This window comes from Anoplolepis gracilipes, chromosome 7 (assembly GCF_047496725.1).
Source record: "Anoplolepis gracilipes chromosome 7, ASM4749672v1, whole genome shotgun sequence".
Lineage (NCBI taxonomy): Eukaryota > Metazoa > Arthropoda > Insecta > Hymenoptera > Formicidae > Anoplolepis > Anoplolepis gracilipes.
The window spans coordinates 3,815,119-3,842,754 of NC_132976.1; the positions used below are offsets into that span (position 1 = coordinate 3,815,119).

The 27,636-nt window shown below is 27.3% G+C and overlaps 5 protein-coding genes across 5 annotated transcripts; all 5 read right to left on the minus strand.

The window, feature by feature from the left end:
* Positions 1-2,114: 2,114 nt before the first annotated feature.
* Positions 2,115-5,552, minus strand: LOC140667802 (odorant receptor 43a-like). Its single transcript, XM_072896064.1, has 7 exons — positions 5,491-5,552; positions 4,686-4,955; positions 4,114-4,582; positions 3,644-3,743; positions 2,853-2,972; positions 2,557-2,709; positions 2,115-2,238 (listed from the first exon to the last, which is right to left on the minus strand). The coding sequence occupies exons 1-7, from the start codon at positions 5,522-5,524 to the stop codon at positions 2,185-2,187; spliced, it is 1,200 nt and encodes a 399-aa protein (XP_072752165.1). The 5' UTR covers positions 5,525-5,552; the 3' UTR covers positions 2,115-2,184.
* A 1,494-nt stretch (positions 5,553-7,046) lies between these two features.
* Positions 7,047-10,455, minus strand: LOC140667652 (uncharacterized). The gene is made up of 6 exons (XM_072895788.1): positions 10,425-10,455; positions 9,865-10,137; positions 9,041-9,480; positions 7,930-8,049; positions 7,614-7,769; positions 7,047-7,155 (listed from the first exon to the last, which is right to left on the minus strand). Exons 1-6 carry the CDS (start codon positions 10,453-10,455, stop codon positions 7,102-7,104), a joined length of 1,074 nt encoding a protein of 357 aa, XP_072751889.1. The 3' UTR covers positions 7,047-7,101.
* Positions 10,456-12,276: 1,821 nt separating this feature from the next.
* Positions 12,277-16,757, minus strand: LOC140667875 (odorant receptor Or2-like). The gene is made up of 7 exons (XM_072896186.1): positions 16,628-16,757; positions 16,087-16,359; positions 15,216-15,681; positions 14,690-14,789; positions 13,705-13,824; positions 13,390-13,545; positions 12,277-12,364 (listed from the first exon to the last, which is right to left on the minus strand). The coding sequence occupies exons 1-7, from the start codon at positions 16,656-16,658 to the stop codon at positions 12,311-12,313; spliced, it is 1,200 nt and encodes a 399-aa protein (XP_072752287.1). The 5' UTR covers positions 16,659-16,757; the 3' UTR covers positions 12,277-12,310.
* Positions 16,758-18,426: 1,669 nt separating this feature from the next.
* On the minus strand, positions 18,427-23,178 carry LOC140667876 (odorant receptor Or2-like). The gene is made up of 7 exons (XM_072896188.1): positions 22,721-23,178; positions 22,175-22,447; positions 21,331-21,796; positions 20,805-20,904; positions 19,849-19,968; positions 19,533-19,688; positions 18,427-18,552 (listed from the first exon to the last, which is right to left on the minus strand). Exons 1-7 carry the CDS (start codon positions 22,749-22,751, stop codon positions 18,499-18,501), a joined length of 1,200 nt encoding a protein of 399 aa, XP_072752289.1. The 5' UTR covers positions 22,752-23,178; the 3' UTR covers positions 18,427-18,498.
* Positions 23,179-23,978: 800 nt separating this feature from the next.
* LOC140667877 (chymotrypsin-2-like) lies at positions 23,979-26,059 on the minus strand. The gene is made up of 4 exons (XM_072896189.1): positions 25,994-26,059; positions 25,311-25,627; positions 24,650-24,895; positions 23,979-24,202 (listed from the first exon to the last, which is right to left on the minus strand). Exons 1-4 carry the CDS (start codon positions 26,034-26,036, stop codon positions 24,053-24,055), a joined length of 756 nt encoding a protein of 251 aa, XP_072752290.1. The 5' UTR covers positions 26,037-26,059; the 3' UTR covers positions 23,979-24,052.
* Between the last annotated feature and the right edge of the window lie 1,577 nt (positions 26,060-27,636).

Consider the following 27,636-nt stretch of genomic DNA (forward strand, 5'->3'; position numbering starts at 1 on the left):
GGAAGACACGGCATAGGACATAGTGGGGGAAGGCAAGTGGGAGCAAGGACCGCCGCGCAAAAAGCAGAGAGACGAAAAAATTATTATTGTTCAGCCAACGCTCGAGAGTTAACAAGTACGTATTCGATATATATATGTCGTTTATATGAATAAAGTTTTTCTACCTCATTGTCAGTAGCTTTCGATATACGATCTATCTGATTCTTTTGTAAAACTAGTTTTACTTACAACACCTTTCGTTCTCGAGTTTCAAATTAATTTCAATTAATAAATGAGTGTATTACAATTTTTCGCTTCATCATTTGATCCTGCGATTCGTATTATCTCAATCTGAAAATGATTAATATATTACATCATCTCAATCCGCGAAAAATTCAAAGTGCGAAAAAGCATCTAAGGTATATTTAAAGATTATGATTAGAGACATATGTATCGCCCGTAATAAAATAATAAAATTAATAGTTAATAATATTAAATTTTCGGTGGTACAAATTAGTACAAATTCAGTACTAATTGTATCTGTTTAATTTTATTTATTTTTTTAATTTTTTCTTTTGATCCTGCTAGCTTAATATTAAGTTAGCAGCGCCACGATTTTTTCTGAATTGGCATGGGGTACAAAATTATTTTTGGTGGTACAAAATAGTACAAAATAAGTACTAAATAATTATTACATTAAGTCCCATTTGATTTTGCTGATTTGGTCCTGCCAGCTTAAGAGAGCTGTATGTTTCGATGTATTCATATCGGTATCTAAGATATCGAGAGCTCTCTCACCCTCGTTAGGGTGGCGACAGATCTCATTGAGTGCAACGAATGCGCTGCACTTAATGTCATATTTTACAGATGTACATATCGCACATCAATAATGCAATACTCGTAACAAGAAGATGTTTATAGCCCCACGCAGTTCCCATAAGAAATTTAATAGTATGAATGTGAACGACAAGTATAGATGCAGGGTCGCTCGCGAAAACAAAACTTGCGAACTGGAAATTATAGTTTAAAGTTAGATGTAAAATCATGATTAAATTGCGTACTATGTATTTGTTAATTATAGATTGTAAAAGATATAAAATGCGATAAAAAAATATAAATATATATAATAGAATTATGATTCTAAAGGCTCGATTTATTATATCAATAATTATTTAGTTGCGTTTTATCGTCATATTTTGAACATTGCTTGTGTGCATGCAATGCCTTTTTTGATGGTAGATTTTTTTAACGAGATTTTCTTGGGACGTTTCCATAGAAATTTGTGAAACCGATCCTGCAGTGTGCCTCTCGTTAATAATTCAATTGAAACTGCGAAACACAAGGGATGTAAAAGTTTTCCAAACTGACCCTCCTTCAACTTCTATAAACAATTGTTTTTTCATCGTCTCGGCGAAATTGCATATTCGAATATAGACAAGCTATGGATATGGAAAAGACATAGTTGTTTTAAAGAAAAAATATTCATTTGCAACGAGAAATTACATATTTTTTCTTTAAGATAACTACATGTTTTTTTATCAATTGATTCCATTATTCTGTGCATAAAAGTATTAAAATAAGATAATATTGATTGATTTACGTAAAATCATGTTGAATCAAAATATAACATATTTCATAAACCTAAAATTTTTGACCATCATATCCTTATAATATTTTACACAGAACATATTGTGAGCAACCGATTTATAAAAAAAATTAGGATAGTTCCATTAAAAAAAAAACTAGGTTGACTTTTATGTAACCCCGACACCATAGGTCAAACTAATATCCTTATTTTTTTTTTCTCTTTGAAACCAAACAACTTTTGTTCGAAACATTTTTCTCTAAAAAGCGTAAAAAAGATATTTAAATGGGGACATTAAAATGACTCATTATGTATATCAGTTTGTTATAAATCAACACGTTTACTAATTTGTGAGGAATAAATTAATCATCATAAATCATAAATTATTTATCATAAGTATGTTCTATGAAAAACTATTTTGTTGAAATTTTCAATAATAAAACGATATTAGAATACATATTGATTAGTTTATAAATGTATTGTATTTATAAAGATATAAGTAAAAATCTTATTTATCACAAATATGGATATCAAGTATATAAACATATTATTCTCGTCAAGTCTCGCAGTGCCTCAAAATCATTGTCGGAATTTTTCGTTTTTCTCGATTTATTCTCGATTTAGTCTCGATGGGCCAGCAAGACCGATATATAACCACCCGATGTTTTTAACAACTGAAACATATACAATATTTACATTATACAATATGACATTGAATATATTATATTTTAATTATTAATGATAATTTATTTTTAGCTCTTTGTGTCTTGTTGAGGTTACAATCCAATGATTAAATATTCATTATTTAATGTTTTTCATATTTTTAATATTATCTAATTTATATAATATTAGTATATACAATTAATATAAATTGTGTTATAGATTTATCCATATTTTCTAGTAGAGAATATTGAATTTATAATAATTTTATTTTTGGTGGAATATTTTTTATATCAAGTTTTATAAATAAAGAATTGTTTTAGCTTATTTACATTACAAAATGTAGCCATTGTCATAGGGAAAACTTTTCCTGCGGTAAGATACAATGGTTTGGCGCAAATCATTATCATCAATAAGTTTTTTGCTTTTTTCGAACCCAATGTATACCATTTAAGCTCGCATACGGCCTCGTAAACTCCCTCGCACTTGACAAACAGAGCAGTCATATGCAATAAAATTGCATGTTAAATCAATCAAGACTCGTTATCGGCAGAAAATCTTAATTAACATCACAATTCATATTTTGCTGTCTTTGTAGTAAGATTATAGCAAACAGTATCGTACTTACTCGCGTGACCAAAATTTCTCCTACGATGCAGTAGAGACATGTATGCGCAAATATATTAACAAATGATGTCATGATGAAAGTTAAACGTAGTGTGGAGATATCGCCATGTTGAGTCATCGCCTAAACCAGATCAATACTTATATATATAATTTATTTTTATTATATTTTATTCCGAATATGAAGAAGATTGGCTACACAATATTGCATTTCAGAGGCTCCTAAAACTCTTCTATATACTAATATGATGAATTATATTAATGCCATTTTATGTTATATTATTATCACTTATATTATAACTTATAACGTTTTAGTATAATATTGAAATAAGAGATATACACATTTATAGTTATTGTTTAATATTAAATATATTATTATAATATTTATTCAATATTAAAAATATTTATAAAACTAATATATTATTAGTTTATACAATATATGTATATTTTTTAACAATATATTAAAATAAAATAAAATATTTAAAATTAAAAATATTAATATTTACATTTATTCTATTTTTTAAATTTCTTACTCTTATTTTTAAAACTCTTTTAAAATGTAAAATTTCAGAAATAACAAAAAAATATAAAAATTATTAAATTCTTCTTAAATAATTTTTGAAAATGTTTCTGTTAAAAATATGATTTGTTAAATATATGTATATCTAGACAAATGCCCTTAATTGTAAATAACACATATAAAGAATCTCTCTCTCTCTCTCTCTCTCTCTCTCTCTCTCTCTCTCTCTCTGAACAAAAGGTTACATAAATTGAGTTAAAAAAAACAATACTTACAGTACCGAATAAAAAACCATAAATAGCGAATAGTAAACCAAAGTAAAAAAGTGCTCCAAGTAGCATCAGGGTGAATATATCATCAATGGTATTGATTGATCTGTAAAAGGAAATTATTAAAGAAAACAATATCAGATGAGTATTTTAATTATGTTATTATATTATTTTTATGAAAGATACGAAATAGAAGGATTCTTATAAAAGAATTTCTACAACAGTCAAATTAAAAGAGATCTTTATCATTTTAACTAATATTGTACTAAATATCATTCTACTAATATTAAACATTTAAAAAAATGATTAATTATTTCTATCGTAAATTAGCTTCATATAAAGTCTTTAATTTTGTGGCAAAAAGAATTCGCAACATTCGAGACATTTCAACTACAAAATTTTACAATGTTATGATATTATATAGGCAAGGTAAAAAAATATGCAAACAAAATTCTTCAGTATTATCGATGCTTAACCTGATAAGACGTATATGATCCTGTATGTTGCGGGACAGAACGCTATCGAAATTATTAAACTTATCGAGATTGATAACACGCGCCTTGAGATTCTCCAGCTGACCGCACACGTGGAAAACCAGCAGACTTAAGAAACAATCAGTACCAGTGTATACAGCGGCAAACAGAGACATGCTGATAGTTTGCAAGGCGTAAGTTATCTCATAAAGTGGGCTCTTATCTTGATCATAAATATAATACGTTTGTATTGGCATCAATCTACCCGGATCAGTCTTATTCGTCAGGTATCTTAACGAACTGCCGAAAATAGGAAGAGTCGAAGGTAAAACCAAGGCCAATAACATTATAAAGTATCCGAATATCGTAAAATTGCACGCGAGTCGCGCTCGATTTATCATAACATTCCTCTCCTGCACTGTCTTAGGTTTCAGCCAATCATATTTAATCATGTTTAGAAGCGGTAGAATATCTAAAAACAGTAGGACTATGTGCGTCACAATTGCGCATTTGTTCTTGAGATAAATAAATATCGAGAAAAAAAATCGTGTTTTCGATGTACAAATATACTTTACCTTTCTTTTTATGCCACATGATGAAGAACTTTATCATCGCCATTGTAAGTGGCAAGGTGTAATTCAGATTATCGATCATCGACATTATATCGCCCCATATTTTGAGCAACGAATGCACAGTCGGAATGATACAGAACCAGATTCCTATGTTTAGCAAAACAATTACGCGTCCGTTTGTCATTAATTTCTCCCATTTGGTTTCATTATTCTTCGGCCAAAGGCCCAACATCTTCAAGCACGTTCGATTTAATTTGATGGCCCATTCGTAATCTGCACTTGTAATTTAAAAAAATGCGAACAAAAAATTTCATTAAAATCACATCATCCTATTCAACACATTAAAAATTGTTTTATGTACATACATTATTTATATATATATATATATATTTTAATTTTTTATTTTCTCTGATAAATATTTATATTTGCTTTACGTATTCACATTTGCAGAAAGATAAGTCGGATCTCGTTAGATCAAAGCATATATGTAATTATAAAAACCTACATTAAATATAAAAAGAAAAAAATATGGCATGTATATTGTTCGAGATAAAATATTAATCTTAATGAATATTAATTAACATTAATATTATTATATTATAGTCTTAATAATCGTATGTATATAAAAAAATATAAGATCGTTATTCTGTGTAAATTTTAGAAAGATAAATAGAGTGAATTTCCAAAAGTCCATGCTCAAGTTCAGCTCGCATTTACAATAAAATCTCACGTTATAGAAAATAACTCAAGTGTACATATATTTGTCGATGAGCTTGTCTAATCAAATCAATTGAGAAAAAATGAACACCTGCATATACCGATGAATGTTTTGATGTATCCATATTGACATCTGCGAAGAAACTGAAGGGCTCTTCCTTCTTATTTAGAGTGGTGGTAGATCGTGCGTGAGACAAAAAATTCGCTACGGTTAATGTTACATTCTTCTGTAGATGTACATGTATGATGGTACATCAATAATTCGTCCGTAAAGAGAAGTTAGGCGATGTTTATAGCCTTACGATTGTAATGGGGAAATTAATAGCAAAAATGCGAACGAGAAATATAGACGCAGGGCTGTACGTGAAAATAAAACTTGCGACCTAAGCAATTGTTATTTGAAGATAGATTTAAAATTACGATTAAATTGCGTACTATTTTCTAACTGATTATAGATCATATAAAATATATATAAAATACGATTTAAAAAATATACATAAATATGTATACATATAATGGAATTATAAATCTAAAGATTCAAATTACTATATCAATAATTGCGGTTTATTGCAATCTTATTTTGAATATATTGTTTATATGCGTGGAATGACTTTCTTTGATGATGAGAGCTTTTTGCACTTTTGGATGGAAATTTCTAGCTAAAAATTGTAAAACCGATCCTGCTCTGCTCTCCTTATTAATGATTCATTGAAACTGTGAGGGAAATTATTCAACAAGGGATGTGAAAGTTTTTCCAAACTGATCCTTCCTCAACTTCTAAACAATTGTTTTTTTCATCACGTTCCGACGAAATTATACATTCGACTATAGACTACAGACTATAAGCTCTGGATATACATGATTATCAGTGCGTGTGCTGTGTCATGAGAGATGGCTATATTATCATAGCTTATGTCTAACAATAAGTGTGAATATCATATTTTGATCGTTTCTTATACAAGCAAATATGTTTGGACGTCATGCACATATTATAAGGTCACTATCCTGAATAATCATAAAAAAGTTTTAACCATCGCTGTTTATTAAAAAGTTTTTCCAATTATATATAATTTTCGGACATTATATATATATTTAATAGAACGTACTTTTAGCAAATTTATTTATTTATTTATAGTAATTATGTAAGCAAGGGAGAGACAGAACTAATTAAGCTATTTATTATTAAATATTTACATAGAGAATTTAAATGTGCAAGTATCGATTTCAAGCTTTCTTTTGTTCAGAAAATTTTGTGTAATTTATGAAGTTTTCTTGTTTACAAGTTTTTAATAAACAATGTGCGACAGCTGAAATAGCTAAAATTTTTTGATAGTTACAATCAGTATAATGATCTTAACAACATATGTCGAAACGATTAGATCTGGCTGTTTTATTCTAAACATTTTACATAATATATGATAAATAGTAATAATGTTTTCTGTACATAATATACATATGTATATATACATATAATTGTAGCAAAAAAGTAAATTAAATTATTATATTTTTCGTCATATACATAAATTGTTCTTGTTATGAAAAAAATTTTAACACATTAAAATGTTAATATACATTGAAATTAATTTATAATAAAGTACATATAAGTTATAATAATAAGTATAGCGAAAGCTTTATTCTAATGATGTAATTTTTGTTTGTATCAATAATAATAATGTTGGATTTGTAAATGAATGTTCCCATTTCAATTACGATGTGCCAGTAAGACCGATATATAACCACCCGATGTTTTTAATAACTAAAATAAAATATATTTATGTAAATATGTATATAATATAATATTTACGTAGAAATATTTTACGAATTTACAAAATCTTATATAAATTATTGTTTTTTTTCTTCTCCCCATTTGCATTATTAATTATTTATTAAGATTGATTTATTAAGATTGAAAATATAGAATATAGAAAATATATAAATATTGATATGTGTAACGTCATACAATAATCTATAATTTAAAATATCAGTAAAATATCTTGAATATTTTGTTTTGCATTTATTTTAAAAAATGTATACATATTTAATATTTTTATTTAAATATTTGTAGAATATATTTACTTAATATACATATATTAAATATATATATATATTTTTTTTTAAATATATATTTAAATAAATAAATATATTTTTTTTACAAAATGTTAATGGGGAATTTCTTTATCGCGAACAGTGATATTAATTTAGAGTTGGTCTTACGCCGCAAAATGTAGACATTGTCATAGGAAAGAGCTTTCCTGCAGTGAGGTATAGCGGTTTTTTGGCCTGTATCATCATAATCAGTAGATTTCTCGCTTGACTTGGCTTCAAGTTATACCACTTGCACTGATAAACAGCCATATAAATTCCGTCGCACTTGATAAATAGTGAAAACAATCAAAACATACGTTCAAGTTGAGATAAGTTTAGCAATTCAAGTAAGTTTAGAATTATTCAAGTGTCACACATAATTAGATAATTTTATACTCTATGATATATAAATCGTAAAAGAAATGTAAATAAGGAAAGTACTTACTTGAATAACTAAAAATTCCCCTACCACGCAGTAAAGGCACATATGCGTGAATGTATTCATAAACGACGTCAGGATGAAAATTAATCGGCCAATGGAGAGATTGCGACCTTGAATCATTATCTAAGCAATTTAGCAAACATAATTAAAGTTTTCCGATATTTTTTGAAAGATATATACATATATTAATTGATTTAATCAGATCGATTAAATTAAAATAAATTTTTAACAAGCATTCATGTTCAGAAAGGAAAAATTAGCTTTCAGACAAAATTTTAGTTTATAGTTAAAATAAAAAGGATAGTAATTTTATGAGAATCTTTTTATTTCTATATTTTATTCGTAATTTTCCAAAATACATTATATCTATGTTTTATTATTTATGATAAATTTATAATAAAAAACTTGCAGAGAAAATAAGTGAGTCTCTATCTTAATTGGTTTAATTAGAAAAATAAAACATATTTACAGTTCTAATCGTAACTTTATTAGTTTCTTATTGTAGATGGGAAAACGAACAAAGACAAGAAACAATACTTGCAGTAACAAATAAAAATCCGTACAGAGCAAAAAGTATGCCAAAATAAATTAGTAGTCCAAGCAGCATTAAAGTAAACGTATCATCAATGACTTTAACAGATCTGTAAGAGAAAGTTAATAAACAAAAACGTTAATGAGTATTATATTTTACTTTATGTTTATTCTTTCTTTTGTTTTTTGAAATATAAATACCGAAATATAAATACAGATAAAATTACGTAATTTTGTAAGAAGAAACTTCTAGTAAAAATAGCAGAAAAAATTTTTTTAATTCAAAACTCATACAATTTTTTGCACAATTTATATAATAATCAGTTAAATTATGATTTCTAAAAATTGTTTTAGAAATTACAAATGTGTCAATGAAACTTGTTAAATAAATTTTCCTGAAGTCTGTTGCCAGTAATTCACGAATTTATTTCAATGTGACACGAGTTCTTAGATTAAATTAGTAAAAAAGAAAATGTAATGCGTTGAAGAAAATTCTACAATTTTATAGTAAATTAATTTATTTTTCTCTTTTTCTTTACAATATACATATACGAAACCTGATAAGACGTATATGTTCTCGCACATTGGACGATAGAGAATCCTCGAAGCGATTAAATCCCAGACTGAGGATACGCGCTTTGAGATTCTCAAGCTGACCGCATACGTGGAAGACAAGAAATCCCATAAAAGTATCCGTACCACTGTATATCATTCCGGCTGTCATCAAGCTGAAGCCTTGCAGAACGAAGATCACCTCGTATAACGGACTGTTATTTACGTTGTACATGTAATACGTCTGCAATGGCATTAATCTACCCGGATCGGTAATATTCGTCAAGTATCTCACAGATATGCCGAAACAGGGAAAGATCACGATAAGGATGAACGACAGGACCATTATGAAACATCCCCATATCATTATCAGACGTGCAATTTGTGCACATCTTACCATAATCGCTCGTTCTTTCTCGGTCTTCAATCTCGTCCAGTCTTCTTTAACCATTTTTAATATCGGTTTCAGAACTATTGAAAAGGGATTAGAAATATGATTACACAATAATAAATATTAAAAATAGTGAAAATTTCTCATATTTGGAAAAAAAATGAAAATAAAGAATATTTAAAAAAATATAAATTTGATATTGAAGATAGAATTTATAAATTGTGAATAAACAATAATTCTAAATCTGATTATGTAAATCTTATCGTATATAATAAATCTTATTGTAAAACTTTTTTATAAAATTTATATAATCAATGTTGAAAATTAACGGATTTTTTTTTCTTCTCAAAATTTTAATTAATAGAATATAAAGAAAATGATTTGAAAGAATTTTTCTTCTGTATGTCTTTTTTTATCAATTTAAAATGTTATAATATAAGAGTTTTATTCATTTTAAAAAATACCGTTTTTCTTGTGCCACATTAGAACAAGTTTCATTATTGCTATCAGTATCGGCAGACTGTATTGCAAATTATCGATCATAGATGTAATGTTGCCCCATATTCTGATGAGGCAATGGAGAGTTGGAATGAGAGTGCTCCAGACAATTATGATTAATATAGTAAACACACGCGTATTCATCACCCACTTTGTTCGTCCATTTCTTTCATCCGGTTCCGGCCAGATCCCCAGTAGTTTCAAGCAAGCTCGATTTAATGTAATAAAGAATTCGTAGTCTATTTTCACAGAAATAAACACGATATATTAAAAAGATTTCGATAAAATTTAAATAAAATTCATTAGCAAAATTATTATATTTCACTTGATAGTGAGATTAATTGATTATGATTTTTTTATCTAGAGAGAAACAGCATGTGTATGGAATACATATTTATGTTTTATCTTTATAAGAGTGTTTTCCTACACGTTTATTATATTTCTCAGCATTTATTTAGGAATATTATTTGAAAATTCACGGTTCATTCAAAAGAAAGTTTTTGCCACTATTTTGAAAAAAAAGCACCTGCATGTCCCAAATGCTTCGAAATATCCATATCGGCGGATATGAGGCGACTGATTTCCCTCTTTTACAGATACAACCGACGATCTGTATAAGAGGGTTTGAACTGTCGCGTGTGCAGAAACTTTCGAGACTCAACGATCTTCTACAGGTTAGGTGAATACAGGTAGCTATTATCAATAATGCAAAAGATGCTTATAGCTCGATTATTCACCCCAAGGAGGGTAGAATTGTTGCGGGATAATTAATCGTCTCTCTGCGAAAGAAAGGGCTGCGAGCTCTTGACAGCATCGACGCATACACATACATGTATCACTCAGGGTTGCATTTACTTATGTATCAAATATATTTTGCAAATCGACAAATTTGGCAGCAAGTTTTAGGATTTACTAAAAACATTTATTTACACTGCATTGTGTGTGTGTGTGTGTGTGTGTGTGTGTGTGTGTTTAAAGAATTTAATTTCTTTCAAAAAATATAATTAATATTTTTATAAAAATATGTAAAAGACAAAATTAAATTGATTAATTACATATCTTACAACAATGTAAAGTTAATTCTTTGACACAGACCTTTCTCGTCTCTCTTTCTCTTTCTCTATTACTTTATCACTATTAAAGTTTTTAAAACCGACCCTGTGTATAGAGTAATTATTGATTAACTAGAAGCCGTAAAGTTTTTACAGTTGAAGTTTGAAATGTGGAAACTTTTGTTTTTGCTGTCTCTGAATTTTTTTCTTTCCTTTCACTATGGTTTTATAAAGTTTTCCAAGCAAATTATATACCAGCAAGTCATACACATCCGCATGCAACACAACTATCATTCACTATCATCCAACTTGTATTAGTAGAATTATAATATGCTGATTCCTAAATTGTTATTGGCACCTTATTTCGAACATTCTACTTGCTGATGACATGTTTATTAAGTCTGTAATTGCAATTTTTTAAAAAAGATTTTAAGAAAAAGAAATACATAATCTTGAAAAATAATAAAATTGTATATTATGTAATATTAATTTTATATTATATATATATATATATATGTATGTATATATATATATATATGCAGGGTGAGTCACTTTAATCCACGCAATTATTTTGGAAACAAAGCATTTTAGAGAAAAATGTCTCAGACAAAAGTTTTATGATTTCGAGGAGGCCATAAGATGGTAGAAAAGATCTGAATTTGCAACAAGCAGTTACACATTTTTACTTTAACATAATTATGTGTTTTAATTACGCCAATTGATTTGTCTCATTATTCTGTGCATAAAAAGTATTAGGGTAAAAATATCGATAAATGAATATTTTACCAGATATCTTGTACTTTATGTCAAAATATTGCAACTTTGAAGCCTTATAACTCGAAAAGTACTTCACGAAAAAACATTTGATTATAGTGTTTTGGAAAGCTCTCGAGATGAGCTACAAGAATATGCAATAATATATAGGGTGTCCTATTTAAAAAATTAAACATGACGTTCATGTGATCTTCAAATAACTCTTCAAAGTCAAACCAATGGTACCCTCTTAACCCCTCGAAACCAAATAACTTTTGCCTGAAACATTTTTCTCTCCCGGGCTTGGTTTTTGAGATATTCGACTGGATGGATTAAAATGGGCCACCCTGTATAAGAATATTAATAAAACTTAATAAAATTTATACAATTTTTCTGAATACATGCATTGTACTTCTTGTAAAAAAATTTTTACACATTAAAAGATTAAAATACATAAAATTAATTTATAATAAGTTACATATATGATGTTATAATAACATGTATAGTAAAAGCTTTACTATGATTATATATATAATTTTTATTTGTAATAATAATACAATAATAACATAATGATGTCACGTTGGATTTGTAAATGAATGTTTCCATTTCAATTACGATGTGCCAGTAAGACCGATATATAACCGCCCGATGTTTTTAATAACTAAAATGAAATATATTTATGTAAATATGCGTACAGCATAGTATTTACGTAAAAATATTTTACGAATTTAATCTTACAAATTATTGTTTTATTTCCTCTCCTCATTTGTATTATTGATTATTTATTTTATATAAGATATAATTGATCTCCAAAGTCTACATATCGATATATGTAACGTCATAAATACAATAATACTATTTTAATATATGTAACTTTTAATATACAACTTTTTTTATATTATCATAAGATGCTTATGTTAAGTAAATGTTTAGAAGAGTTGCTCCAGCAAAAACCTAATTTATTTTATAGCAATTAGAAACTATTATAAAAATTAAATGTATGAATTTTATGTAGAATATGCATGATTACGATATTAACTTACTAAATATAACTAAATACAATAAATAGAATTATAAACGTGGGCAGAAGAAAAATTTTAAATAAAATCAGAAATAAATTGTATTAGGTTATTTCTTTTGGAGTGAAGTGCAGGGAGAGGAACCTTTATCTTTTTCCGATGCATATTTAATTTACTAACACATAAATAAATAAATCTGCTAAGAGTACGCTTTATTAAATGTACATGATGTTAGAAAATTACATTTTACTCAAATCATAGGCTTTTTTGTTAATAACTTTTTAATAAAGACTTGTTCCTTTCTAAAAAGTCCCTTTTATAAAATTTATTTTTATAATAGTTTTGGAGATTTATAAAAAACTAAGTATTTTACTGGAGCACTACTATTAAACATTTATGTTATATTAATATTTATATTTTACTAATATTTATATTTTATTAATATTTATATTGTTACTATAAAATTTTAAAACTTTAATCATAAAGATAATTTTTTAATACTTCGTGATAGAAAAAATTGTACTATTTGTTCAATTGTGATCTATAATTTTAAATATCAGCAAAAAATATCTACAAATATATATATTACGTTTTTTCTGCGGATTATTAATGAGGAGAATTTTTTTATCATGATATAATAATGACATTAACTTATAATCAATCTTACGCCGCAGAATGTAGCCATCGTCATAGGAAAGAGCTTTCCTGCGGTGAGATACAGCGGTTTCTTAGCCTGTATCATCATAGTCAGTAAGTTTCTCGTCTGCCTTGACTCCAGGTTATACCATTTGTATTGGCAAACAGCATCGTAAATTCCGTTGCACTTGATGAACAATGAAAATCAAAACATACGTTCAAGTAAAGGTAAGTTAAACAAATATTCAAATAAATGTCACACAAAATTAGATAATTTTATACTCTATGATATATAAATCTATGATATATGATATGTAAAAAAATATGTAATCACAAAAATACTTACTTGAATAACCAAAAATTCGCCAACCACGCAATAAAGGCACATATGCGTGAATGTATTTATAAACGATGTCAGGATGTAGATTAATCGGGCAATGGAGAGATTACGACCTTGTGTCATTATCTAAGCAATTTAACAAAAAGAAATGTACGTAATTTGAATTTTCAGATAAATGTGCTTTAAAAAGTTAAAAGTGTTATATTTAAATTAATATAATCAAATATCTTCCAGATATTTTAGAAAAATATGTTTTAAAAAAAAAGTTGTTTGAATAATAGAAAAAAATTTGGATATTATTTGATTTTGTTTGTAGATGCCATCATCATGCAAAAATTAACTTGTTAATTGTTTTAAAAGCAACTATTCCAGTTTTATTATATAAGTTGATTTATATAAATTGGATAATTTACGAGATATTTCACATTATTTCACTTTACTTAAAATTATGTTAATTTAAGGTATAAAATATCTTATAGCTCAATCTAATATCTTAATTTTTTTCTCATTTCGAACCAAACAATTTTTGTTTAAAACTTTTTATTTCTAAAATTTCTTTATTTTTATATATTGGCTATATTAAATAAAATGAAACTTTCTGCATATATATATATATATATATATATATATATACATATACTTAAATTCTAATTTATTTTAACTTAAATTAAAATAAAGTTTCAACCAACATTTTGTTCGAAAAGCAAAAATTTATTTTTAAAAATAAATTTAGTTTATTGAAATAAAAACGATAACAACATATTTCTATAAGAATTTTTCTACTCGTATATTATATTTATGAGTAATTTATGTCTACTTTATTTATGAGATAATTTTATAATAAAAACTTGATGCGCAGAGAAAGCACAAATGAGCTTTCTTAAATAGCATATTTAAAAAAATAAACTTTATATTTACTTTTTTAATTATAAGTTTATTAGTATTTTATTGTAGGTAGAAGAATGTATAAATACAAGAAAAAAATACTTGCAGTAACAAATAAAAATCCGTACAGAGCAAACAGCATGCCGAAATAAATTAAAAGTCCAAGTAGCATTAAAGTAAATGTATCGTCAATGAGTTTGATAGATCTGTAAGACAAAATTAACAAACAATAACGTCAATGAATTACATTTTACTGACCTTTTTTTTATACCTTAAAGAGTCTATATATTATAGTTTAAATTATGTAACTTTGTAATTATAATAAAAATGATAGACAAATTTTTTAAATTAAGAAATTTTATATATGCAAAATTTCTATATAAAATCCATATGATTAATAAGTTAAATTATGATTGCTAGAAATTGTTTCAGAAGCTGCAAATGTGTTAATTAAATCTGTTAAATAAACTTTCCGTCAATGAAATAAATCATTAATTCACGAATTTATTTCAATGCGACGTAAAATTCTTAAATTAAATCAGAAAAAAGATGGGATGAAAAATATTTTATAATTTTATAATAAATTAATTTATTTCTCCCTTTCTCTCTCTTTTTACAAATATATACGATACCTGATAAGCCGTATATGTTCTCGCACGTTGGACGACAGGGAGTCCGCGAAGCGATTAAATTCCAGATTGAGTATACGCGCTTTGAGGTTCTCGAGCTGGCCGCACACGTGAAAGATGAGAAAGCTCATGAAGGTGTCCGTACCGGTATACGTGGCCGCTGCTATTATTAAGCTGATGCTTTGCAGAACAAAGGTCATCTCGTATAACGGACTGTTATTTACGTTGTACATGTAATACGTCTGCAATGGCATTAATCTACCCGGATCGGTAATATTCGTCAGGTATCTCAACGACACGCCAAAGGTAGGAAAGATCACAACCAGGGTGAACGATAAGACCATTAAGAAGCATCCCCATATCATTATCAGACGTGAAATTTGTGCACATTTTATCATAATTGCTCGTTCTTTCTCGGTCTTTAATCTCATCCAGTCTTCTTTAACCATTTTCAAAATCAGCATCAGAACTATCCGTAATAAATTGGAATTATTATGTTATAGAATTATATTGAAAATAATAAGAATTACACATGTTCGGAAAAGAATTAAAAAATATATATAATATGAATATAATATAAGAAAATATATAAATTTGATTTTAAAGATTTTCAGAAAGTAATGTGAATATGTGATTCTAAATTTATATAAATTTAATTTTTTGTATATAATAAATTTTATTGTAAAATAAGCTTTTATAAAATTTATATAATTAATATCATGAGAATAGTAACAACTTTTTCTTTTTTTTTCAAAATTTTGATTGACAGAAAAAAAATTTAAAGAATATCCTTTTCCTTATGCATTTTTTTAAAATTTAAATAATAAATATAAGATATTATAATTTATTAGTTTTTTCTGTTAAAAAAAGATACCGTTTTTATTTCGCCACATTAAAACAAATTTCAACATTGATATCGTAAGCGGCAAACTGTACTGCAAGTTATCGATCATAGACGTGATATCGCCCCATGTTCTGATGAGAGAATGAAAAGTTGGATTGGTACAGGTGCAGATAATTAAAGTTAGTAAAATAATCACACGCGCGTTTGTCATCCATCTCCTTCGTTCATTCCTATCGTTCGTTTCCGGCCAGATTCCCAATAATTCCAAACAAGCTCGATTTAATGTAACAAACCATTCGTAGTCTGTTTTCCAGAATTAAACACCATATATTAATAAGATAAAATTTAAAATTCATCAACTTATATTTTATTGAGATTAATTTATAATTTTTTTATCTAGAAGAAAGCAACGTATGTATTGCATACATATTTATTTTTTATCTAAGTAAGAACGCTTTCCTCAATGTTCGTTAAATTTTTATTTTGGAAATTTGTTTGAAAATTTACTGTTCATTCAAAAGAGAAGTTTTTGCTGCTGTATGAAAACTATCCCGGAGAAAAGAAAACGCACCTGCGTGTCCCGAACGCGCCGAGACATCCATACCGGTGGATACGAGGTGACTAACTTCCCTTTTTCTGGGTGTAATCGTATATTCACGACGAACTATATAACGGACTGTCGCGTGTGCAAGAACTTTGAAGACTCAATGATGTTCTACAGGTGAATACAGGTAGTTATTAATAATGCAAATGTCCGTAAGCGAAAGATGCTTGTAGCTCGATTATTCACCCCAAGGAGGGTAGAATTGCGGCGGAATCATTAATTGTCTTTCTGCAAAAGAAAGGGCACATACACATATCACCCAGGACCGCATTTACTTTTATGTATCAAATATATTTTGCAAATCGACAAATTTTGTAGCAAGTTTTAAAATTTACTAAGAACATTTATTCACACTGCGTTGTATGTGTGTTTAAAGAATTTAATTTCTTTCAAAAAATATAATTAATATTTTTATGGAAATATATAAAAGACACCAAAAAAATTGAATTGATGTTAAAGATTAATTTAATATCTTATAATTATGTAAAATTAATTCTTTGACACAGACCTTTCTCGTCTCTCTCTTTCTCTTTCTTTATTACTTTATCACTGTTGAAGTTTTTAAAACCGACCCTGTGTATAGAGTAATTATTGATTAGAACTAGAAGCCGTAAAGTTTTTACAGTTGAAGTTTGAAATGTCGAAACTTTTGCTTTTGCTGTCTCTGAATTTTTTTCTTTCCTTGCATAATGGTTTGGTAAAGTTCTCCAAACAAATTATATACCAGCAAGTCATAACATTGGCATGCAACACAACTACACTTTCTATCATTCAACTTGTATCGATAGAATTGTTGCATTTTGATTCCTAAATTGTTATTTATACCATCATTTCGTACACTCTACTTGCTAAACATGTTCATTAAGTCTGCAATTGCAATTTTTTAGGAGAGATTTTAAGAGAGAGAAATACATAATTTATTGAAAAATAATAAGTTTTGATAATTTTATGTAATATTAATTTTATATACTATATATATATATATATACATATATCATTTATGATATTCAATGCTAGTGCTTATGATATTAGATTATCGCAATTTCATAACTGGTATAAATAATTTGATTAAATGCATAATTACTTATTTCTCATTATTAAACATATTTTATAATCAAAAACGTTAACTATATTAAAAACTAACATTGTACATATCAAAAACGTTAACTATATTAAAAACTAACATTGTACATATGAGAATGAGAGGTATATAAAATATTTATAGAAAGATAAGTATATAATAATGATAAACCGTTTTAAGTTTCAATTTGATATTTAAGCATAAAATTTACTAACAATGAGTTATAATATTATGGTAGGGACTTGACTTTTCGCGTAACAAAATTATTGTTAGCCGTGTCGAAATCACACGAAGTCACACGGAAAAGAAACGTTTCTTTCTGTACAGTGAAACACAGCTTCGTAAACAGAAATACGCTCTCTGATCTTTAATCGCCATTTCTCTCAATATTTAGATCCAGATTATTTTAGAACCATTACATTAATCTTGTATTTTATATTACTCTTTTTATTTTATCTACTGCACAGTAAATAAATAAATACTATTTTTGAAATACTACATTATATACATAGAAGTATTAATAAAACTTAATGAAATTTATATAATTTTTCTGAATACATACCTTGTACTTTTTGTAAAAATAATCTTATACATTAAAAGATTAAAATACATAAAATTAATTTATAATAAGTTACATATATAATGTCATAATAATAAGTATAGTAAAAGCTGTATTGTGACTATATATGTAATTTTTGTTTGTAATAAGTAATAACACAATGATGTCACGTTGGATTTGTAAATGAATGTTTCCATTTCAATTACGATGTGCCAGTAAGACCGATATATAACCGCCCGATGTTTTTAATAACTAAAATGAAATATATTTATGTAAATATGCGTACAGCATAGTATTTACGTAAAAATATTTTACGAATTTAATCTTACAAATTATTGTTTTATTTCCTCTCCTCATTTGTATTATTGATTATTTATTTTATATAAGATATAATTGATCTCCAAAGTCTACATATCGATATATGTAACGTCATAAATACAATAATACTATTTTAATATATGTAACTTTTAATATACAACTTTTTTTATATTATCATAAGATGCTTATGTTAAGTAAATGTTTAGAAGAGTTGCTCCAGCAAAAACCTAATTTATTTTATAGCAATTAGAAACTATTATAAAAATTAAATGTATGAATTTTATATAGGATATGCATGATTACGTATGATCTTACTAAATACAACTAAATACAATAAATAGAATTAAAAACGTGGGCGAAAGAGGGATTTTAAATAAAATCAGAAATAAGTTGTGTTAGGTTATTTTTTTGGGATGGAAGTGCAGAAAGAGGAACCTTCATCCCTTTCCGATTCATATTTGATATACTACATATAAATAAATGAATTTGTTAAAAGTATATTTTATTAAATGTACATGGTAAAAATTACGTTATTCAAATAGATTTTTTGTTAATAACTTTTTAATAAACACTTCTTTTTTCTTAAAAATTTTCATATACTAAATTTTTATAATAATTTTGTTGATTGCTATAAAAAACTTTAGTTTTCGCTGGAGCACTAGATATTTACTTTATATTATATTATTATTTATATTTTTGTTACCATTAAATTTTAAAACTTTAATTATAAAGATAATTTTTTTATATTTTGTGAGAGAAAAAAATTGTACTATTTGTTCAGTTGTAATCTATAATTTTAAATATCAGCAAAAAATATCTACAAATATATATATTACGTTTTTTCTGCGGATTATTAATGAGGAGAATTTTTTTATCATGATATAATAATGACATTAACTTATAATCAATCTTACGCCGCAGAATGTAGCCATCGTCATAGGAAAGAGCTTTCCTGCGGTGAGATACATCGGTTTCTTAGCCTGTATCATCATAGTCAGTAAGTTTCTCGTCTGCCTTGACTCCAGGTTATACCATTTGTATTGGCAAACAGCATCGTAAATTCCGTTGCACTTGATGAACAATGAAAATCAAAACATACGTTCAAGTAAAGGTAAGTTAAACAAATATTCAAATAAATGTCACACAAAATTAGATAATTTTATACTCTATGATATATAAATCTATGATATATGATATGTTAAAAAAATATGTAATCACAAAAATACTTACTTGAATAACCAAAAATTCGCCAACCACGCAATAAAGGCACATATGCGTGAATGTATTTATAAACGATGTCAGGATGTAGATTAATCGGGCAATGGAGAGATTACGACCTTGTGTCATTATCTAAGCAATTTAACAAAAAGAAATGTACGTAATTTGAATTTTCAGATAAATGTGCTTTAAAAAGTTAAAAGTGTTATATTTAAATTAATATAATCAAATATCTTCCAGATTTTAGAAAAAAATGTTTTAAAAAAAAGTTGTTTGAATAATAGAAAAAAAATTTGGATATTATTTGATTTTGTTTGTAGATGCCATCATCATGCAAAAATTAATTTGTTAATTGTTTTAAAAGCAACTATTCCAATTTTATTATATAAGTTGATTTATATAAATTGGATAATTTACGAGATATTTCACATTATTTCATTTTACTTAAAATTATGTTAATTTAAGGTATAAAATATCTTATAGCTCAATCTAATATCTTAATTTTTTTCTCATTTCGAACCAAACAATTTTTGTTTAAAACTTTTTATTTCTAAAATTTCTTTATTTTTATATATTGGCTATATTAAATAAAATGAAACTTTCTGCATATATATATACTTAAATTCTAATTTTGTTTTAACTTAAATTAAAATAAAGTTTCAACCAACATTTTGTTCGAAAAGCAAAAATTTATTTTTAAAAATAAATTTAGTTTATTGAAATAAAAACGATAACAACATATTTCTATAAGAATTTTTCTACTCGTATATTATATTTATGAATAATTTATGTCTACTTTATTTATGAGATAATTTTATAATAAAAACTTGATGCGCAGAAAGCACAAATGAGCTTTCTTAAATAGCATAATTAAAAAAATAAACTTTATATTTACTTTTTTAATTATAAGTTTATTAGTATTTTATTGTAGGTAAAAGAATGTATAAATACAAGAAAAAAATACTTGCAGTAACAAATAAAAATCCGTACAGAGCAAACAGCATGCCGAAATAAATTAAAAGTCCAAGTAGCATTAAAGTAAATGTATCGTCAATGAGTTTGATAGATCTGTAAGACAAAATTAACAAACAATAACGTCAATGAATTACATTTTACTGACCTTTTTTTTATACCTTAAAGAGTCTATATATTATAGTTTAAATTATGTAACTTTGTAATTATAATAAAAATGATAGACAAATTTTTTAAATTAAGAAATTTTATATATGCAAAATTTCTATATAAAATCCATATGATTAATAAGTTAAATTATGATTGCTAGAAATTGTTTCAGAAGCTGCAAATGTGTTAATTAAATCTGTTAAATAAACTTTCCGTCAATGAAATAAATCATTAATTCACGAATTTATTTCAATGCGACGTAAAATTCTTAAATTAAATCAGAAAAAAGATGGGATGAAAAATATTTTATAATTTTATAATAAATTAATTTATTTCTCCCTTTCTCTCTCTTTTTACAAATATGTACGATACCTGATAAGCCGTATATGCTCTCGCACGTTGGACGATAAAGAGCCCGCGAAGCGATTAAATTCCAGATCGAGGATACGTGCTTTGAGATTCTCGAGCTGGCCGCACACGTGGAAGATGAGAAAGCTCATGAAGGTGTCCGTACTGGTATACGTGGCCGCTGCTATTATTAAGCTGATGCTTTGCAGAACGAAGGTCATCTCGTAAAATGGACTGTCATTTACGTTGTACATGTAATACGTCTGCAGAGGCATTAATCTACCCGGATCGGTAATATTCGTTAGGTATCTCAACGACACGCCAAAGGTAGGAAAGATCACGACCAGAATGAATGTGACGAACATCACAAAGAATCCCCATATCATTAGCAGACGTGCAGTTTGTGCACATTTTATCATAATTGCTCGTTCTTTCTCGGTCTTTAATCTTGTCCAATCTTCTTCAACCATTTTCAAAATCTGTATCAGAACTACCGGAAATAAATTGGAATTGGTATGTTATAGAATTATGAATATTGAAAATAATGAGAATTACACACGTTCGGAAAAAAGAATTAAAAAAAGGAATATAATATAAAAAATATATAGGTTTGATATTGAAGAATTCTACAAAGTATTATGAATAAGTGATTTTAAATCTATTACATAAATCTAATTTTTTTGTAAATTAAGCTGCTTAAAATTTATGTAATTAATATTAAATATTAATAAATCCACTCTTTTTTCTTAAAATTTTGATTGACAGAAAGAAAAAGAATTTAAAAAATGTTTTTACAAGGCATTAATGTACATTTTTTACAAGGCAATTAAAATTTTATAATATTTGAGTTTCATCTGTTAAAAAATACCGTTCTTTTTTCGCCACATTAGAACGAGTTTCAATGTTGACATCGTAAGCGGCAAACTGTACTGTAAATTATCGATCATAGACGTAATATTGCCCCATATTCTGATGAGAGAATGGAACGTTGGAATGGTACAGGTGCAGATAATTAAAGTTAGTAAAATAATCACACGCGCGTTTGTCTTCCATCTCCTTCGTTCATTCCTATCGTTCGTTTCCGGCCAGATTCCCAATAGTCCCAAACAAGCTCGATTTAATGTAATAAACCATTCGTAGTCTGTTTTCCAGAATTAAACACCATATATTAATAAGATAAAATTTAAACAAAATTTATCAACTTATATTTTATTGAGATTAATTTATAATTTTCTTATCTAGAAGAAAGCAATGTATGTATTGCACACATATTTATTTTTTTATCTAGGTAAGAACGCTTTTCTCAATATTCGTTAAATTTTTGTTTTGGAATTTTCTTTGAAAATTTACTGTTCATTTAAAAGAGAAGTGTTTGCTGCTGTATGAAAACTATCCCGGAGAAAAGAAAACGCACCTGCGTGTCCCGAACGCGCCGAGACATCCATACCGGCGGATACAAGGCGACTAACTTCCCTTTTTCTGGGTGTAATTGTATATTCACGACGAACTGTATAACGGACTGTCGCGTGTGCAAGAACTTTGAAGACTCAATGATGTTCTACAGGTGAATACAGGTAGCTATTAATAATGCAAACGTCCGTAAGCGAAAGATGCTTATAGCTCGATTATTCACCCCAAGGAGGGTTGAATTATCGTGGGATAATTAATTGTCTCTTTGTGAACGAAACGGTTGTGAACTATCAACAGTATCGATACTCATAAAGGGCCGCATATATTTTATAATCTGCATTGTTTAAGGAATTTAATTTCCCCTTAAAAAATATATAAAAGATTGAATTGCATTTAATGATTAATTTAATATCTCATTATTGTGTAAAGTTAATCTTTGTCTTTGCCGCAGGTGATTTTTCACGTCTCTCTTTTTATAACTCGTCCACCTTTGCAGTTCTAAAAGCCGACCCTGTTCAGAGCTATTATTTATTAACTAGGAGGTGTAAAGTTTTTACAGTTGAAGTTTGAAATGTTGGAACTTTTGTTTTTGCTCTCTCTGAGTTTTTCCTTCCTTTTACAATGGTTTGATAAAGTTCTCAAAGCAAATTATATGGCTACCAGCAAGTTACATACACATTCGTGAACATGCAACACGAATACTGTACACTTACAGTCATCCAACTTGTATCTATCACCAGAACTAGACTAAAATATTTTGAGTTTTAAGTTGCTATCAGCAGTATTTTGAACACTCTACTCGCTAGATGTGTCTAAGTCTACAATTGTAAATTTCTGACAATGAGATAATTAGGAAATAGTATGTAATCTATTGAAAGAGAAATTTTTTAAATATTTAATAATGACTTTTTATATAATGCAGTATATGTGTGTGTGTGTTTGTACACACACACACACACACACACACACACACACACACATATCTTGTAATTTTATGAGTACATATTTAAATAGAGATATTTGATATAATTCTATTTTTATAAAATATATATCTATGAATAAATATATATATATATATATATATATATATATGTTAATAATGTAAACAATTATTTTTATCAAATTAATTTTGTAAATTAATATTTATCAATAGTAATTTTTAATATAACAGTAGAAATTACTATCGCATATGTATACAAGCATAGTATATACATATACAGAGATTTGTTTCTTGTAATCTATAATATTTCTCAATATTGTTCGCAAATATCAGTTATCTCCAAAACTTCGTACTTAAAATAAAAATTAATAACGGTATAAAAACAATGGAAAGTCTTTATTCATTTAAAATCGTCTGCAGGTATTCACGACTTTCTTCGTCTATGCTGGCATGTACGTCCGGAACTGCAGTAACATTGCATGAAATACCGTAAGTAGCCACACCGACGAGTTTGCCTTTGTAAATTAAAGGACTGCCACTATTACCCTAGATAATAGTTATAAATGTTAAATATATATAGTATGTAATTTCTATATTTCTGTTTTACTAAACTTTTACACACACACACATACACATACACACACACACACACACTTTGTAAACATACGTTTACTAAATAACACATTCTAATTAATATTTTATTAACATAATTTCTTATTAATTATTATTATTTAGTAATAATTATTTTTATAAGCATTAATTAATATAAATTATTAATATTAATTAGTTAATTAAAGAAAGAGAAATATTTGTGTTAGAAATGTCTGTGTAAAAAGTTTTTTTTATTTCTATATCCGATTGTTTTTTATCGATATTTCACGTATTTGAACGATATATTTAAGATAAAAAAATTCATAAAATAAAAATATAAAATATATAAAGATTTTCGATTTCATGTCTTTGAGACGACATATTTCTTATTACATCGCTTACCTGGCAAAATTGGCTGTTGGGTTCCGGCCGAGTGCAGAATTCATTACTGAGCTTCTTCTTGTGGAATGGCTGGCATTCTTGACGACTTATCGTATTTAACGTGACTTTCTTGAGATGCGCCGTTTTCTTCCCTTCACGATCGGCCACCATCCACCCAACCATCTGCAATTTCGTGTTGAGCGGTACTTCCGTTTCAAACAGTTGAATTGGCTGCACGTTTTCGTCGAATTTAAACGCGTGTTGAAGCTGCGGAAGATCGTTTATTGAATTATAATCTGTAGTCATACCTTATATAAGACTTAACTTATATAAAATATTCTAAAAAATTATTTTTTTTAAATAAAATTATTTTTTATTTCAATATTTTATTTTAATCTAAGCGATTAAAGTGCTATGAAAGTGGGCCAATTTATAATTTCTAATATTTCACTTGAAAAGAATAAATTTTCTCAATAACCTGTTTAAATATTACAAATTTTATAAATTAAGTATACGCGTGGCACTTAATTATGTCTCATATATCGAAAACAAATAACGATAATGTGTGTTTGTGCAAAGTAAAAATCAATTAAGATATAAATATAGATATATATTTTATTTATATATTCTAATTAAAACGCGCATAAATAAATATAAACTAATTATTACAGTATGAATATACCTTAAGCACACCAAGGCCGCTCGTGACGGGATTGTTAAGCGGATTAGCGTAATGATTTTGCGAGAACATTTCCTTTACAAAGATACTTTTGCCGCTTGGTTTGAGACTGCTCGTACCGCAAACCACGACTATATTGTTCATGATGTTCCAAATATGTTCGAACGGTGGTACGCATCGATCTGACGTGATGACGTGATGCTTGTCAAGTATCGCGCCGGAACACACGGGTATTCCGTTTTTTTTAATCAACACGAGATACGGATACTGGTTGATATCAACATCACCATCATTATTGTCAGCTTCCTCAGCATTGATACCTGTCGCGAATACTGAGTTATTTTCTTCTCTCTCGTCAAAGATTATTATTTAAACAAAAAGAGAAAGAGATAATTTTATTTTACTTTACTCGCAAGACAAATAGTTTAAATAAATATATATTGTAATATATAATTAATATATTGTAATTTGTATGTTTAAATTTATTATAATAATGTAAACCAATTAAAAAAACATAAGAGAGAGAACAATCAAATTTTTTGCTGAATGTGATTCTGGTTTGGAATTTACAGTATATTTTGAAATTAGCTCCGTGTAATTAAAGTATAGTATTTAATTTAATTAAAATATAGTATTCAAGAGTGTAGTATACTTATATAATAATATATCAATGAAATCTCACTTACCGCTAGCGGCGATGAAAATCAGAATCCATGTGAGTCGTAACATTGTGAGTGTTCCGTATGGGGAACGTGGTCTGGACAGAATTTCAAAGATCCAACGCCACACTTTCATCACCATTTATATATACGACTTGAGTGTGTTTACGCAGTTGTGATTATTAATTACTAATCATTTACACAATTTGAAAAGCACAATGTGTACGTCGTTAAGAGTACGAATGTTAACGCGACAGTTCTTTTTTTTATTTCTGAAATGATTCATGGGAGAGATGTTCTCTTGCGTAATATAAGATCAAAAATTTTAAATGTATTTTTTGAATTATATATATATTATTTCAGGTACAAGATACAAGAGCTTCGAAAAATGAGAAAAGTCGAGTTTGTTATATTATATATTATATTTATAAAAAAATTTTAACAAAAATCAAGAGTATTCTTGCGAACTTGACAATAAAGTCACGAACGGGAGTCAAAATCAATCCAATTATAATATTATTTACTCTTGTTTTATATTATATAGATATATAAAAAATAATAATTTATATGATAGATACATCATCTATCTCATTTTAAACTAAAACTAATTATATAATAATCATTATTCAGATATTTTAATTACATTTTGCATTTGTTCTAGTCACTGATATAATAAAGATGTACGTAATTGTTTTTATTAAAAAATTGCAAAAAATTATGGACAAATTATTTTTCAAGGAAAATGCGAATTATAAAGAAAAGGAGATAACAAAGTGTTTGCATAATTTTTGGTCTTGACAACTTATTAGCAATAACACCGTGAGTGACTAATGAGACTGACATGTCAATACGCAAATACGCTAATTGCACATAGGGCAATATGATCGATAATCTGATAAGCGGTTTATAGTATATGATCTGTGACATTGATTCTCACAATCAGCCGCGGTAAAGTCTTCGGTTATGTCATCCGATAAAAGCAGTTCTCCAGCTGTTCGAGAATGTAAAAAACAAGCAGTTCAAGAAAATTGTCATCAACATCAAGTTCAAGTTCTCATCCGTTGGCAGTTTCTTTCAGTCAGAGATCAATTTCTAGTTGAAAGGTGTGCCTTAGATGTGCAATAGATGCAGAGTTTTATTGTTTCATTGTTTGTATGATACAAAATACTTAAAAACCATCTTTGTCACTATTTTTTACAAATATTTATTTTGCATGTTATTCCAGAAAGACAGGTTTCTATCTTTTTATGAAACGTCATCCCTATTGTGCATGCACGCAATAAAATTTTTTATATTATTTTGTGAAGTAAATGACACTTATCATAAGCTTTTTTAAATATTCCGAGCATCCTTCGTTTATGTCTCTTTGGCGGGAAACGATGTACTGAGTGTGTGTGAATAAAAACATTATAATATAACAGTCCTGATCGCAAGAACGAATATAACACACGTACACAATACACGTACACACTATACCTATTATATTTTCACGCATTTTATAATTAATCCGGGATATATATCTTCGATTTTGCAAGAGGCTATTTTGATAATTGTATGTACACACTGCTACCATAACTTTCTTGCTTACTATAGCGACGGAAATCGTATCACTAGCACAATTGCTCGGAGATCTCGCTTACATTATACTATTACATTTATATATAATTATA

Excerpts from the sequence above, each read along its gene's own strand:
- LOC140667802 (XM_072896064.1), bottom strand. The coding sequence starts at position 5,524 with ATGGATACATCAAAACATTCATCGGTATATGCAG. Across the intron at positions 4,583-4,685 it reads CATGTGGCATAAAAAGAAAG|ATATTCTACCGCTTCTAAAC; the intron begins GTAAAGTATATT and ends TACTGTTTTTAG. Across the intron at positions 2,710-2,852 it reads GAGAAATTTTGGTCACGCGA|TGCGAGGGAGTTTACGAGGC; the intron begins GTAAGTACGATA and ends CTGTTTGTCAAG.
- LOC140667652 (XM_072895788.1), bottom strand. The coding sequence starts at position 10,455 with ATGGATATTTCGAAGCATTTGGGACATGCAG. Across the intron at positions 10,138-10,424 it reads GAAGCATTTGGGACATGCAG|ACTACGAATTCTTTATTACA; the intron begins GTGCTTTTTTTT and ends CTGTGAAAATAG. Across the intron at positions 8,050-9,040 it reads AGGATTCTCTATCGTCCAAT|ATAATGATTCAAGGTCGCAA; the intron begins GTGCGAGAACAT and ends TAAATTGCTTAG.
- LOC140667875 (XM_072896186.1), bottom strand. The coding sequence starts at position 16,658 with ATGGATGTCTCGGCGCGTTCGGGACACGCAG. Across the intron at positions 14,790-15,215 it reads GAACATATACGGCTTATCAG|ATCTATCAAACTCATTGACG; the intron begins GTATCGTATATA and ends TTTGTCTTACAG. Across the intron at positions 13,546-13,704 it reads GCGAATTTTTGGTTATTCAA|TGCAACGGAATTTACGATGC; the intron begins GTAAGTATTTTT and ends TTGTTCATCAAG.
- LOC140667876 (XM_072896188.1), bottom strand. The coding sequence starts at position 22,751 with ATGGATGTCTCGGCGCGTTCGGGACACGCAG. Across the intron at positions 19,689-19,848 it reads GCGAATTTTTGGTTATTCAA|TGCAACGGAATTTACGATGC; the intron begins GTAAGTATTTTT and ends TTGTTCATCAAG. Across the intron at positions 18,553-19,532 it reads CGATGGCTACATTCTGCGGC|TTATTAAAAACATCGGGCGG; the intron begins GTAAGATTGATT and ends ATTTCATTTTAG.
- LOC140667877 (XM_072896189.1), bottom strand. The coding sequence starts at position 26,036 with ATGTTACGACTCACATGGATTCTGATTTTCATCGCCGCTAGCG. Across the intron at positions 25,628-25,993 it reads GATTTTCATCGCCGCTAGCG|GTATCAATGCTGAGGAAGCT; the intron begins GTAAGTGAGATT and ends TATTCGCGACAG. Across the intron at positions 24,896-25,310 it reads GCGGCCTTGGTGTGCTTAAG|CTTCAACACGCGTTTAAATT; the intron begins GTATATTCATAC and ends GATCTTCCGCAG.